General features: G+C 34.6%; 1 protein-coding gene across 1 annotated transcript in view; it reads right to left on the reverse strand.

Annotated features, from left to right (window-relative positions):
* Window positions 1-2,397: 2,397 nt before the first annotated feature.
* The window catches only part of STT3A (STT3 oligosaccharyltransferase complex catalytic subunit A), a 31,044-nt gene continuing 16,809 nt past the window's right edge, over window positions 2,398-16,632 (reverse strand). The window contains exons 12-18 of the mRNA XM_003764349.3: window positions 13,102-13,257; window positions 10,093-10,281; window positions 8,934-9,050; window positions 8,713-8,815; window positions 5,329-5,517; window positions 4,590-4,705; window positions 2,398-2,678 (exon numbers count right to left, since the gene is read on the reverse strand). Of these exons, the coding sequence (XP_003764397.1) occupies window positions 2,640-2,678; window positions 4,590-4,705; window positions 5,329-5,517; window positions 8,713-8,815; window positions 8,934-9,050; window positions 10,093-10,281; window positions 13,102-13,257 (909 nt within the window). The 3' untranslated portion in view covers window positions 2,398-2,639. The remainder of the gene's footprint in view (window positions 2,679-4,589; window positions 4,706-5,328; window positions 5,518-8,712; window positions 8,816-8,933; window positions 9,051-10,092; window positions 10,282-13,101; window positions 13,258-16,632) is intronic.

Genomic DNA, 16,632 nt, shown 5'->3' on the forward strand with positions numbered 1-16,632 from the left:
TAATTTCCTTCTTTGAAAAGGTGGTATAGAAATTAACAGGGATATTCTATCATAAATCTCATTTTGATCAACAAGAAAGAACTAATTGTGATGCACAAACTATGAGGGGTAAAGAGGAGGGAAGGGAAGGAGAAGCCTAGATACTTAGATAACTGGGTATGATATGACATGTCTGGCAAGAGATTTTATAGGATTCAAAGAAAGAAAAGGGAAGATCCCATGGCCTAAAATTTTATAAGCAAGGTCAGACCAGGAAACTCTAGAAAATAAAAATCCTGGAAAAACTGTGTCAAGGACAATAGAGTTCAAAATGAGCTTAAGTTGGCAATGAATGTTAAGGGCAACAAATAAATGTTTGTTTTTTTTTAATTACATTTTAAATGCATTCACGAGGATGATCAAAGAAGGAATAGGAATACTATTTGAGGTGGATTAGACAACGATATGGGATGACAAAAGGCAGAATTATTTCACTGTTATTTTGTTCCCTATTTTCTCAATCAAAGATGATATTTTTAAATATTTAAATTAAATTGATTGTGAAGTTAACCAAAAATAGTTGAAAATAAAGTTGAATCCCAAAATAAATAAGAAAATGAGAAAGAATTCAGTTTATTTTCAAAGAGTTCAGGTTATCAGGCCCAAACAAATTATACTGCAGAATGCTAAATGAAATGGTTGAATTTGTCAGTGATCTTTCAATGAATAACAGAAGTGCTTACATGCCTTGAGAAAATAGGCAAATATCCCTATTTTCAAGAGGATGGATTCTGCAATTTAGACTAGTAAACGACTTCAAATTTAGACAAAAGTCTAGAATACATTAAAGGTGTAAATGTGAAAGTTTAAAAAAGGAAACAATAGAGCCAGGTAGGTGGCAAATGGAGAGTCTGGGAGATCTAAATTCAAATCCAGCTTCAGAGACTTATTAGCTGTATAACCCTGGCACAAGTCACTTAACCCTGACAACTTCCAAAAATATCAATTTTTTTAAATGATAAAAAGTAATCAATAATCACCAAGATCCAGGATGGCTTCATCAACCAAATCATGCCAGACTAAGTAGTTCCATTTCTGACAGAATTACTAGATTGATGAATAAGGGGCTGTATAAGATATTATCTATTCAGAGTTCAGCAGTTAGAAGTTTCATGTGCTCTCTTTATAAATGAGATGGAGAAACATAAACAAGACAATGATGTAATAGGTACATTCAAAACTGGCTGAAATGACCTGACTCCAAAATTTTCCTTGATAGCTTTTTGTCACCTTAGAGAGAGTTCTCTAGTGGAATGTTTCACTTTTTCATTGCCTTATCTTGTTAACTTTTTTCTCCATGACTTAAATGAAGGTATAGATGGCACGATCAAATTCACAGATGACACAAAGCTAGTAGGAACAGCTAATGGATAAGAGATTCAGGATAGAAAAAGATCTCAATAGGTGAGAATGACCGACTGAACCAAATAAAATGAAATTCATTAGATATAAAACTAAAGTATTAAACTTGAGGTTTAAAAAAATCACCTTCACAAATACAGGACATGAGGGACAAGGCTAGCCAACAATTTGTGTGCAAAAGATCTAGGGATAAACTCAATATGAGTCAACAGTGTGACAAGGCAGCCACAAAAGCTAATCTGACGTTACATTATAACAGACAAAGTATCCAGAACTGGAACGAAAGGCAAGAGTCTTGTTAAATTCTGACTTAGTCATATTAGAACCATAACACTATGCTCAATTCTGGACAACATTTAAGGACTATGAGATCCAGCTGGAGAATGCCCAAAAGCAGAGAACCAAGATTCTGAATACCCATTACAGGATCAATGAAAGAACTGGGAATGTTTAACTTGGAGAAAAAATGATTTAGAAGAAACATGGTTCACTTCAAAAACTTGAAGGCCTGTAATATAGAAGAGGGATTAGAATTACTTTTCTTGGCCCTAGAGAACAAAACATAAAAAAAAAATGGGTTACAGAAAAGCCAATTTAGGCTCAAAGTGAAGAAAAACTTCCTTACAATTAGAGCTAGCCAAAAGTAGAATGGACTGCCTTAGGAGGTAGTTTGTTTCTGCTTACTAATTAGGTCTTCAAGCGAAGGAAAGTTAGATGATTACTTACTGGGGATTTAAAGAGGGAATTTCTGTACATGTACACATTTTGGACTAGATGGCCTCTGAGGTCTCTTCCAACTCTTGGATTCTGTGAAGCACTTGATCCAGTCCTTGGCAGTTTGGCTGACTTGAGAGAAGGTGATGGCTTTACCCTCAATTTATTTAGGAGAGGGACCTCTGTGCAAATATCAGGCCTAACATCTTCCCTTATTTCAAAGCAATGAGAACATCTGCTTACTATGTGTCATTCACATTAAGTCAAATAAAATAAGACACATTTAAAAATTTTTCTTCCCCCTTTAATTGACCATGGTAAAGCCATGACATTTCATTTGGTAACCTGCTTATAATTATAAAAATCATTCCACCTGGCCCGGCCTATATTGCCCTGGGCAAAACTTCCAGGCAATTCCAATCCCATTCTGCCCTGTTCTTACAAACTGCATATAAAAACAACGTCTGCGGCATTCTAGGTGAAGACGAATTCAGTGCGATGCATATTGGAGGTGAAGATGTTGATTATGTCCTTGACAAGCCTCTATTGTCCAGGTCCTTTACCTGCAAGACAAATTTGCTACTTTAGCCCTTTGCAAGACCCTTTAAAGTCAGGAAACATCATTAGTCAACAAAATCTCTTAAGAAAACTAGAAAATTGTCTAGCACAACCAGACCATTAACATATCATACCACATACAAAATAAACTTCAAACAATATAGACTTAAAAGGTGACATATAAACAAAAGAGAAAAGAATGGAAGAAATTACCTATGCATAATAAATCTGTGATAAGGGAAGAGTTCATGATCAAGAAAGATAGCAAGAGGTTCACAGTATAGAAAAAGACAATTATGATTACATAAAAGTAAAAAGTTTCTGTATAAGCAAAATCAACATAGCTAAAACTTTTAAGAATAAGAGCCATTTCCCAATTGGTAATTCAAAGGATATGAACAGATGAAGAAATTCAAGCTATCATAGCACTAAAAAAAAAGTTCTAAATCACTAATTAGAGAAATGAAAATTAAAGCAAATCTGAGGCAACATCTTACATACATCAAATTGGCAAAACTGACTTTAAAAAGAGGAAAATGACAAATGCTAGCAGGTCTATTTAGAGAGCTGTGAATTGGTTCAATCATTTTGGGAAGAAATGTGGAACTATTAGGACTATACCCCCAAAGCAACCAAAGAAAGAGTAAAAAGATCCATGTATTCAAAAATATTTTTAGCAGATTTCTTTGTGGTAGCTGGAGAACTCAAAATTGAGAACGTGTCCACATCAATCGGGAAATGGCTATTGTGCTGTAAGAAATGATGAAAGGGACGTTTTCAGAAAGCCTGGAAAGACCTGAATGAACTAATATAAAGTAAGCAGAACCAGGAAAATAATTTATACAATAACAATACTGTAAAGACAAATAACTTTAAAAGACTAAAAAATTCTCATCAATACAATTAATCATAATTCTAAAGATTCACGGTAAAACATGCTAGGAACTCAGCAGATTGAGGCATTTTTTGGACATCACTATCAAAGTTTTTTTTTTTGTTTGTTTTAAAATATATAACAAGATTTGTTTTTCTTGCTTTCTCAACTGGGTAGAAGATGTTAAAGAATAAATTTGGAGCTGAAAATGAAATAATATTGAATTTGTTAAAAATCAGGAAACAAGTCCCCCCCCCCCCTTTTTAGTACTGAGTGTGGTTTACCCAAGATTAAAGTGAGTTGCATGCTATAACCAATGTGACTTTCATATCAAGCAAAAATTTTATTTTGCTCAGAGAAAATGACTTACCACCCATTTTTGAGAATATCTAGTACTAAGTTGTAAAATCAATATCCTTTAATATATAATAGCAATCTCTCAGAATATTATTAAACCTAATTAGAAAACTAATGCTGCAAGAAATCCTTAAAGCACATATATTCTTTCTACTCAAATCCAAAATAAAATTATATACACAAATGTGTAAAATACAAACACACATTCTGATTCAGTTATAAGTTTTGCTGAGTTACTTATGGAAATTTTCCTAAATGAGAAAATCAAAGGATTAATTCAAAAAAACACAGAAATTAGTACTGACAGAGAAAATACAAAATTCAGAACTAGAAAAGAACTAGAGATGATATAGTCCAACTTTCTCATTTTACAGATGAGGAAAGTAAAGTCTAGAAAATAAGTTTAAGGAGGCAACTAGATGGCACAATGAAAAGAGCACTGGTTCTGAAGTCAGAGGGACTCGAGTTCAAATCCAGTTTCAGACATTTAACACGTACTAGTTGTATGACCCTGGGCAAGTCAATCCCAAATGCCTCACCAAAAAAAGAAAAAAAGCTTAAGTCAACTAGTCCTAAATCACATAAGTAGAAAACACTGGTGCCAGGAATTCAATCTCAAGTTTTTTAAACTTGAAGATAATTCCAGTGCTTTTCCCCAAAATACAGCACAGACGCATACACTAACCTTGTATATCCTGACCAGCCAATGTTCTGTGGTGTATGCTTCTTCTAGGACATCAAGCTCAAAATCTTTGTTACCAATCTCAGCATTTCTTACTCTGTCATATCCTGGTGGACGCTCTAGGAAGAGGGCAGAAAGAGACACACACTATTATCTGCATCTGAACATATTTACTAGAGTGTATGTTAATAACGTTGTGATAAAGAAGTGGCTATTACATAAAACATTCACTCTCCAAAAGGATGCCTAGCAGAATGTTGAGCTCATCTTTTCTCAAAAATACAGAACAGACTAGCCTTCAGCCCCCTTGAAGAATTATGAAGATGATGAAAGATCCAAATGACTAGGGAGGAAGAACATGCAAACATTCCAAAAAAGTTCATGAAAAACTTAGGAAAAGGTCTAAATGACATTTTTGGCACACAGGTTCCCTCAAATCAAAAAAGTAATTTCAGATTTCAGGTCTCAATGTGACCCCATTGAGGAAAAACTTAGGAAAAGGTCTAAATGACATTTTTGGCACACAGGTTCCCTCAAATCAAAAAAGTAATTTCAGATTTCAGGTCTCAATGTGACCCCATTGAGGAACTTTTGCTAGCAAAGCACTAAGATATGCCAAGTCAACAGATGGCTTTATGGCTAAAACAGATTTCCCTCAAAGTAGCAGGCTTGAAAATTTAGGGCCCTTGTTCTACTCCAACCCATATCATTCCCGATCTTTACCACACTGTCATTCACTCACTGGCTTCTGTGTAGACCTGTCCAAAGCGATAGTAACACATCTTGTACATGAGGCAGTTGAGTAGCACTGGGGAACCTTCCCGGTCAACACGGAATTCTCCAGTTGGGGTATAGTAGTCATGCTCTTTGATGTGCTTGCCTGTGTCTGTACTTCCCCCAATTCGGACCATCCATAGAAACTTGTTAATGTCTATGAAACAAAAGGAAACCAATTTTTTCACACCGAGATCAAAACTAGACATATCCTCACAAATATCACTATTTCCAAGGAAATTTCCTCTTGAAATCAAAGTTTTTCTCCCATGGAAGAAGTATCTAATTATAACAATATTCCAAGTGGTAGAAGAGGGAGGAAGAGATAAAATATTTTGTTTAGCATTCTATCATAAGACCTCCTCCACAGCATTTGAGGCAATAAATCATAAACATAACATCTTTAAACTGGCATTAAGGAAAAATTTATAATAGTTTTAAGCTGGGGAAAATGTAACTACAAGCCCCACAGAAGGTACAGAACAAGCAATAGGATAAATCCATCTTTGTCTTATCATCCACAAAACCTGGAACTGGATTCATAAATATACATGTATGATAACTATTGATACATTAAAAACCATTCCCAACTTCTTACCCTATGCTATTAATCAAGTGTGGCCACTTTTGTCACTCTCAATGTTGCCCCTTTCACCAAAAACACCAAACACATATTTAAAAGAGTTCGACAAATGAACACCAAACACATATTTAAAAGAGTTCGACAAATGAACTTTGGCTAGATGGTTAGTTTGAAAATGCTCTACTGGCACATTAAAAAAATTGTGCTGTTTCCCATGCACATGCTTTCAATTAGCCAATATATCATTCAAGTCTACATTATCATCTCTATCTAACAGATGGAAAAACTAAGATACAAGATAACAAGATACAAAAAAAACTAAAAAGATCCATGTGTTCATACAGTTCATAAAGTCAGGTAGCAGCAAAACTAAATATAGAATTCCAGAGTCCTGAATCCCACTCTTTAGGTTATTAGACCAGTTATCCACAGAAACTGGAGTTGTGACTACCTGTCTGGTAGTAGAATGTATAATGTAGAATTATTTATTCTGAGATTATTTAGGGATAGAAAGGTATACAGGATCAGGGGCAATATAGAGGATAGTCCACTTCTCAAAAATGAACTTTCCAGTATTCTATAAAATAGAAAAAGTGTGAAATGTGTGACATATCACACTACCTCACAATCTAGACTCTGATCACATTTTTATTTTGTCTTGTGACCTGTAAGCCATCTAGAAAGTATGTATTTAATAGGAAATGAACTAAACTGAGGGGGAATATAGCTTGCACAATTTCAATATTTTTCATGATAGACACTGACGGGGATTAAAACTAAGAATATTTAAATATTCTAAACCTAATATCATAATGAACATTATACAACCCATCAGGATTTAAACACCTGAACGATTATTATTCCCTTAAAAAAGAAGTCCTCTTGGGATCATACACATTTATTTCAATAATGTACAAATGGTCAAAATATCTCTAGAACTTCTTTATGTTTACAGAGTGTCTATAGAGACTATGACCTCCTTGAAGAACTTCAGTGGGATTGAATCTTAATCCCAAGAGTAAATTTGATTTTCTTTCTTTCTTTCTTTTTTGCTAAGGCAATTAAGGTTAAATGACTTGCCCAGGATCACACAGCTAGGAAGCGTTAAGTGTCTGAACTCAGATCCTCCTGACTTCAGGGCTGGTGCTCTCTCTACTGTATCACCTACCTGCCCTCGGATTTTTTAAAACAATAAAAAAATCATATAATGTTGAGTCTGATGAATAAGACTCGTAGTCAAATGAAATAAAGATCCATTTGGTCAAAAATTTTCACAGAACATACACCAAGCTGGAGTACTGTTATGATGAAAAATCCTTAAGTTCTTTTTTTTAACATTCCCCCGGACTCATTCAAATCCTTTGTAATGTCTACATAATAAATTTAACTGGCTACAAAAGGCAAAATCTGCCTGAATAATGCTAGCAAAATTAAACAAACAAAACTATGATGTCATCCCCTAGGATTCTGACCTGGACACTTCCTGAATCCAATGGCTGTTGGGATTTTCCACAGCAGACTCTGATACTACTTTTAGGTTGTAATACAACATTATGTTTTATCATCAGTTATTGTTATATCAAACTTCCCTTTGAAAAACTAGTTCATTGTTTCTGTTTATCAATCCAAATACACAGCATAACCTGCAGAAATATTCTTGTAAAAGTCTATTTCTTTAACTAAAGATAATTTTGTAGCCATTATTCTCACTGTTAATCATTTATTTGAAAACCACACCTTTCACTTTTTTTATATTGCATCCTAAAGAATGACTGCTTCATGTAGCACCACATTTTCCTCACCTTTTCTAAACTTTTTATGCGAGTCATAGGCACTTGGTCTGGACCTTCAATCTCCATGGTTTCTTTTACTGTATTCAATATCTTATTTACAGATATTTTTATATGTTTTGTACTAAACAAGATACTCCTTTTAAAGACATAAAAACACGTATTTCTATTTGGAAAGAAAAGCCCAGTTATAATTTACTGAAAATTCTTAAGTACTGCTGTTACAAATTGCAATATCCCTGCTATGATGATCTTTCCCCTACTTCTACACACTCCACACAAAATCTCAGTACTGTATAGTCACACCTAATATAAAACCTGGAAAATAAAGAGCCGATTCCCTAAGACTCAACCTAGTACTAAGTCTAATCCTGTGTTCTTTGTCAGTGTCATCTGTAAGAGGAAGCAGAGATGACCAATAATGTGAACTATCTTAAGAAAACAGCACATAGTCTGATAATGTGTAATCATAAGTAAATCCTAAATAAAACAGGATAATCCCAGAGGGTATATAATCTCTGACATAAAATACAAGGGACATACAAATATATATACCAGTTGTTACCCATGGAAAAAGGCATAATTCCCTCTAAGATAGCAAAAATCTATGATCAAGAATAGAGTTTGTTGTTTAGAGTACACAAAACTAATCATTTATTCCATTCCCATAAGGCATCTGAGTAATTTGGGAGTGTACAGCTATAACCAGTTAGGTAGCTAGTTTCAACATAAATATCCTAAAAATAATTCAGCACACATTTCACCATATCCTTGTTGGTTATTTATTTTCTAAACTAAGGCAAATACTAAGTAGTGAGCCTCTGGCTGCAAATATCAGCCTTTTGGCTAAACAGAAGAGTGCCAATAAGAAGCATTAGTGAGAAACAAAAGAATAGAAGTTTGAATTTTAAAAGTCCTCTTTATGAGTTATTTACTGAGTGCCCAGTGAAACCATATAGAAGAAAATCAGGGACATTACCATCAGAAGAATATCCAGTGAGGCCTCCAAATATGACTAGAACATAGCTGACATCAAGCTCCCTCATGATCTCATAGGCCTTCTCTTCTGTGGATGCCATAGCCTAGAAAAATAAAGAACACACTAGTTTCAGATCAAGGTCTTATTGTTTATCCCCTCTAAAAAGAAGTATTTCCTACTGGGATTCATATTTAGAATGTGTGAAGAATCCTTCCACCTACCTGCCCAACTCGAGAAATGTGAGTATTGTTCCAGGTATTGTTGTCCACTAGGATTGTCCTATTTGCCATAGCTGTGATCTGGTAGCCATAATCCCACCATGACATGATTTTTGCATCCTGAAAAGTTAGGAATGGAAGATTAAAAATTTTAGATTCCTGTTTTCACATATGCTGCCAAGTATGTAGGGAAAGTTAAAAGAGGACATCTAAGTAAAAGATTATTCAATAATCTTAGACAATTAACTCAGCATTTTCATGTAACTATTCACATATCAGTATATAATATCCTCTCTCTTACAAAACTACACCCAAACTCATTTTCTGCGAGAGATGACAGGGAAGTAATAAACACTTATGACAACGGCAGCATTGTTACAAAGAAAACCAAGCACAGTTAAAAGTCAGGGATTGAATGTTTGACAAGATGAAAAATATGGAAATTAAACATTTACCAAGTGTTTAGGTAAAGCTAAGCACTGTGCTAGATGCTGATAATACACAAAATTAATAATAAAATATGATCTTGCACTCAAAAAGGTAGCAACCCACGGAGACAAAAGTCAAGGACCACAAATAACAACTGCTATTTTCACCTATTTAAGACTTACATGTTCAAATTAGAATATGGCAACAGAATGGAAAAGATATGTGTTGTGAGAAAACAAGTTATTAAAAAAAAAAAGAAAGAAAGAAAGAAAGAAAGAAAGAAAGAAAGAAAGAAAGAAAGAAAGAAAGAAAGAAAGAAAGAAAAATTGAAGAACTGGAAATATTTAGTATGGAAAAGAGACCCTGGAGAATAAGAATGTTAGTGAAAGGGCAAGTGTGTGGAAGAAGCAAAACTTATTTTATGGGATTATCTCACAGTATAATCAAGATCTCATAACAACTCATTTTTTTTTTCACCTACAAAATAAACACTGACACAGATCAGGGGCCAATCACACTTTTTATACCTCACAGACCCCTTTAGCAGTCCTTCGAAGTGTACAGCCCTTCTCAAAATTACATTTTTAAATGCATAAAATAAAATAAATAGAATTGTAAAGGGAATCAATTGTATTGAAATATTCCTAATACATATAGGACTTAATCCAGCTGAAAATTGCTATATTCACCATCATGACCCACTTTACCATCTCTTTAGTTCCCAAATCTTTACCTCTGGAGTGTTGTGCCTAAGCCAGTAGTACGCCTCTCTGAAGTCATCGAAAATGATTCTGCTTCCATCTCCACCTCGTGCAGAAAGTACAATAGAAGGAGAAGAGTAGGCTTCACTGGTGACCCATGTTGAGTGGAAAGTGTACGTGATAAGGAAAAAAGCCATGACCAAGATCATCCCACTTGCCACCTGGAAAAGAAATAAATCTCTTAAAAAAACATCACCTCCTATATGAATATTATGGAATATTATTGTTCTGTAAGAAATGACCAGCGGGATGATTTCAGAAAAGCCTGGAGAGATTTACATGAACTGATGTTGAATAAAATGAGCAGGACCAGGAGAGCATTATATACTTCAACAACAATACTATATGATGATCAATTCTGATGGATGTGGCTATCTTCAACAATGAGATGAACCAAATCAGTTTCAATAGAGCAGTAATGAACTGAACCAGCTACACTCAGCGAAAGAATTCTGGGAGATGACTATGAACTACTACATAGAATTCCCAATCCCTCTACTTTTGTCCACCTGCATTTTTGATTTCCTTCACAGGCTAATTGTACACTATTTCAAAGTCCGATTCTTTTTGTACATCAAAATAACTGTTTGGACATATATACATATATTGTACTTAACTTATACTTTAACATATTTAACATGTATTGGTCAACCTGCCATCTGGAGGAAGGAATGGGGGAAAGGAAGGGAAAAGTTGGAACAAAAGATTTTGCAGCTCTCAATGCTGAAAAATTACCCATGCATATATCTTGTAAATAAAAAGCTATAATAAAATAAAGCAAAACAAAAATATCACCTCAAGTTTCTCATTACTCATTTCTCAAATTCTGCTCTTTACTACATCAGCCTAACCTAAAAACTGTCTAGGTTCTTAAAAGTATCTAGTTTCTGTGCATACCCTTTGATCCAGTAGTGCTACTACTGGGCTTATATCCCAAAGAGATCATAAAGAAGGGAAAGGGACCTGTATGTGCACGAATGTTTGTGGCAGCCCTCTTTGTAGTGGTCAGAAACTGGAAACTGAGTGGATGCCCATCAATTGGAGAATGGCTCAATAAATTGTGGTATATGAATATTATGGAACATTATTGTTCAGTAAGAAATGACCAACAGGATGATTTCAGAAAGGCCTGGAGAGACTTACACGAACTGATGCTGAGTGAAATGAGCAGGGCCAAGAGATCATTATATACTTCAACAACAATACTATATAATGACCAATTCTGATGGAATTGCCATCCTCAGCAATGAGATGAACCAAATCAGTTCCAATGGAGCAGTAATGAATTGAACCAGCTACGCCCAGCGAAAGAATTTTGGGAGATGACTAAAAACCATTACATTGAATTCCCAATCCCTATATTTTTGCCCATCTGCATTTTGGATTTCCTTCACAGGCCAATTGTACAATATTTCAGAGTCTGATTCTTTTTGTACAGCAAAATAATGGTTTGGTCATGTATACTTATTGTGTATCTAATTTATATTTTAATATATTTAACATCTACTGGTCATCCTGCCATCTGGAGGAGGGGGTGGGGGGAAGGAGGGGAAAAATTGGAACAAGAGGTTTGGCAGTTGTCAATGCTGTAATATTACCCATATATATAACCTGTAAATAAAAGGGTATTAAAAATAAATAAATAAAATAAAAGTATCTAGTTTCTTAATCATGCATGCTAGATGAACCAAAATAAGAATTGGATTAAATTCCAAAGGACACAAAACTATATCTCTTTGGGATAAAACAGAGAAGAAATTCCAAAGAGATGAATACCATCATTAGAATACTCCAATTATAATCAGTGTTCAAGAGATTATGAAAAGACATGCATGCAAATTCAAATTCAACGTTGGTAGTGATATAAACTGCTTCTATCATTCTGGAAAGTAATTTCAAACTGTACAAAGTTATAAAAATGTTCATCTTTTTTGACTCTGAGATCCACCACTAGGTATATAAGGAAAGTGAATGATAAAAAATAAAAGTACTTTTTTTTAGTACTGATATTATCTGGTGTTGTTTATAAGACCTTTTTGTAGTAGTAAAGCAGTAGAAATAAAGTAGATTCTTATCAAATGAGAAATGGATAAACAAAATGTGGTAACATGAAAGTAATGAATTGTAATTGCACTGGGAAAGCATGGGAAAATATGTGAATTAATGCAAATTAAAGTAAGCCTCATCAGGAAAGCAACATACATAATGACTCTAACAATTCAAATGAAATATCAATAACTAGATAACAATCAAAATTGAACAATCTGAAATTATAGTAACAAAGCTTAGCCCCAAAGAAGAAATGAGAAGGCATCTATCCTTCTTTGCAAGGGACATATAAGTATGAGGCATTATATATAATGTTAAATTCCTATGGTGATAGTTAATTTTTTTTTTTTTTTGGCTGAGGCAATTGGGGTTAAATGATTTGCCCATGGTCACACAACTATGAAGTATTAAGTGTCTGAGGCCAGATTTGAACTCAGGTTCTCCTGATGTCAGGGCTGGTGCTCTATCCAGTGTACATCTAGCTGCTCCATGATAGTTGATTTAAAAAAAAAACTTTTTTTTCCATTTCTTATTCTGTTATAAAGGATGACTCACAAGGAAGAAGAGGAAGGATATACTGGAAAATTTAGGCCATTTAAAAAATAACAATAAAAACATTTTAAAAACTTTTAACAAATTCCATCTACCATAAATCTGAAAGGCATAAACAGAAGCAACCATTTCTTAATCTTAGTTGTGATAAAAATGATAGAAACTCAAATTTATATAATACTTTAATAACAATAAGAAATCAAATTATATAGGATTTTAGAATACACTTAGAACCAGACTATTGGTAAAGAATGGAATGCATCAATTACATTGTCTTCCTCCGATTCCTTAAAACTAGCAATTATGTCACTGGTAAGATAACCCTATGTTACCCAGAAACCCTATCTAATCATCCCCAACATGCTTTACCCTTTGCTCACCTCATTTTTGATAGGATAGGTAGAGTCCTGTTGCTTCTTGCTTTTCTTATCTGGACGACTAATGTCCAGGTTTTTCATATAGGTGGAGAGGACCTGGGAAACCCCAATGCCAGAAAGAATACACATCACAGGAGCAAGGACTAGCATTAGACGTACCTGGGAAGAAGAAAGGAAGCACAATTGATGTCACTTTCACAGATAAGTAAAATTCTTTCTCTTTTCTTCTTTGAATTCTGAGCCTATAAACAATCCAGCAATAATTAATCAATCATCAACAATAATTTATTAAGTGCTTACTATATGCCAAATATTATAAGAGTTGGGAACAGAAAGACAAAATTGAAACACTCTCTACTTTCATGGAACTATCATTTCATTAGGAGAAATGATACATATACATATACATATACACATATACAAATACATACAAAATAAATACAAGTATCTAAGAGGCACTAACAAAATGGTATGTATTGGGGAAGGAAATCAGAGGAAATCAGAAATGTCTCATGTACAAGGGGAAACTTAAGCTGACCTTTGAAGGAAGCTATATATTCTAAGAGGTAGAGGTGAGAAAGAAGCCTTGGGGGAGAGTCAGGGCAAAAATACTGAGATGATGAGAGATAGAATGTCATGTATGAGGACCAGCAAGATCAATTTGGCTGAATCAGCAAGTACATGAAAGGGAATAATATTTAAGTATGAAAAGGTAAAATAGAGCCCTGTTGTGAAGGACTTTAAATGCCAAACAGAAAAATTTATATTTTATCCTAGAAGCAAAAGGAAGCTACCGGAACTTTTTGCTCAAAGGAATGGCATGATCAAACTTGTATTTTTAAGAATATCACTTTGGAGATTGTTTCTGGGAAGTTGATGGAATGTCAGAATATTTCAAACTCTTCAGATTTCTTCTACAAACAAAACAAAATTGTATCTCAGAGTGAACACAAACAGGTGAGAAACAAGTAAGATTTGGGGCAGAACAGAGGTCATCCCTAGGACAACCTGAGAAGATCCAAATACACAGGACCAAAAAATCAGTTGGAAGTGTAAATATCTCCAGGCTAGCTCCACAGGAACTGCAGGCAGAGAGCCTTGGGGCTAGGTAGTTCAGAGGTAGTCTCAGGTTGAACCACAGAACTTTTCACCTCAGACAGCCTGGGGAATCACAGTCTGAGTCTTGGAAGACTGAAGGAACCTCTCCTGATAAGGAAAGCCAGGCCCAACTATACGTCTGAGATATGGCCCTTGCTGAGAAAGAACCAGTACACCTACTGAGTGCAGAAACAGTGGGGCTTGCAAACCAGGTAGAATTCTTGGTTTGAGGTTCCAGGTCAGAGGGGAGAGCTGAAGTGAAGCCAGAGTCAGTATCCTCCCCACTCCAGGATTACAAGTGTTACACTAATAAATTCTCATTTTTAAAAAATGAGCAGGGTTAAAAGAAATTACCCAACCAAAAAAACGTACTATGGGAATAGGGAAGATTGGAGTTCAGCTTCAGAGGAGGACACTGAAATAAAAAAGCCTGTCCTAGCCCAAAGAGTAATGTTAAATAGTTACCTGTCCAGAAAGAAATTACAGAAGAACGCAAAGACTTTAAAAGTCAAATGAAAAGAGACTGAAAAGAGATTTTTAAAAAAATCCAAGAAAAACAAGATTATGAAAAGAAAATCAACCAACTAGAAAAGGAAAAACAGTCATAAAGAAGATATATACAAATACTACAACAAAGATCAGCAGTAGAATGTATTAGAATAAAAAGTAGGACTAGTAATCATTGCTTTCAAAGTCAAATTTAAAGATTCAATCTAGAGAGGAATCTACATTATACATCAGCCATATTAATACTGTTTTAGATGCATATTTACAAATGTGTAAATGCATATTATATGTGTGTGCATATATAATGTAGGTTTAGGTAGATGTCTGTATATAAAAATTAGTATGTGTGAGGTGTGTGTGCAGGTGTGAAAAAATATATATGCATACATAAATATAGTCATGCTTAACTGTAGTCTGCTTGGGGGAGGTAGGAGAAATCAAAGAGGAAAAAAATGAATAAAGTAAAAAATGCACAGCAGAGAACAAAAGAATAACCAACAAGGAAGCAAAAATGATGAGTCATGAATATAAAGTCTCCTATTATTATATATGCTTTCTTGAAACAGAAATTTATTCTTACATATTTTGAATCCTTCCTGATATTCTGCTGGGCACATGATGTTTTGTTTTTGTTTTTTCTTATTAATTTTTCTATTTTGTTTTTTCTTACTCTATACTTAGTTTTAAATAAATATTTTTTAAAAGGATATATACGATGATATAGTCCATATATGATGATAAATAACATTGTTTTCTACCATGACTAGATTATTTTAATAAACTACTTTATATATCTATTAAAAAAAAAAAGAGTATTATTTTGGTAGCAGAGTGGCAGTAAGACAAAGAGTATTAAGCAAGGAGAACAATTAATTAAGAAATTATTACACTAGACCACGTAAGAGATAATGAGACTCTGGCCTGGATTATGCAGCCATCACAGTAAAATGTGGTAGTCATATATGACACTGTTATTCATTGGATGAGCTGCTTAAAGTAAATCATCTACAGGCAGAGACAGCTCAAGTCCTAGCCTTGAACCAGAAGAAGGGTGATAAAAATGAGCAACACCATAATCTTCCACTACTACCAATCTGGGTAAGAGGACAGAGTAATTTTTGCTTCTTGGAGAAAACTTTGAGAAAAAATTTCCATTTCTACCTTGAAATCCTTCAGCACCAAAGGTAGCAGAGCCAAGAATTTCTCCTGCCACTGTTCCCCATTCCCTCAAGTCTATCCCACCCTAAGCCTCATCCCTCTTGAGGCCCTATTCTTCTAGAACCTCCACTCTATCATCAATAAACTTCCTTCATATTAGATTAGTTCTCATTCCTTTAGTTTTCATACACTCACAAAAACCCAGCTCTTCCCACAGCAGAGACTCTATCTGAAGGCCATCAGTAAAGAATATACTTTCTTTTCTCATACTCCCCAACACATTGGTCCAGGAAGGAATAGGTATACATTCCTTGCTCAATTACACTTTTAGACCCTCCCCGTGTCACCATTTAGTCATCATTTCATCTATCTATATTACCCCATCTAAAGCAAATTTGCTCTTATGAATTGGCTTCCAGGTATTCTACCTCCTCTCAAGGAATTCAGCAACTAGAACATAGTCTTCCTCTATACCATAACTTTTACCCTCACATAATATATATGTTACTGTCACCTCAAACACACTAGTCTCCCAATTCATCAATCATCCCAAATTCCATAACCCACACCTTCACTTCATCTTAGTCACACACAAAACAGTCATACTCTTCATCTCACCATCACCCATAACTGTTCAATTACCATGATTCAGGAATCTGATATTCCTCGCTTTCCATCTCTTTCTCTCAATCATTCCTAAACCTGTCCTTCATCCTCATCATATACTTTAGGTGTTTCACTATTTATTGTTCTTTCTTCTTTTCCATTCAT

Source organism: Sarcophilus harrisii, chromosome 3 (assembly GCF_902635505.1).
Source record: "Sarcophilus harrisii chromosome 3, mSarHar1.11, whole genome shotgun sequence".
Taxonomy (NCBI): domain Eukaryota; kingdom Metazoa; phylum Chordata; class Mammalia; order Dasyuromorphia; family Dasyuridae; genus Sarcophilus; species Sarcophilus harrisii.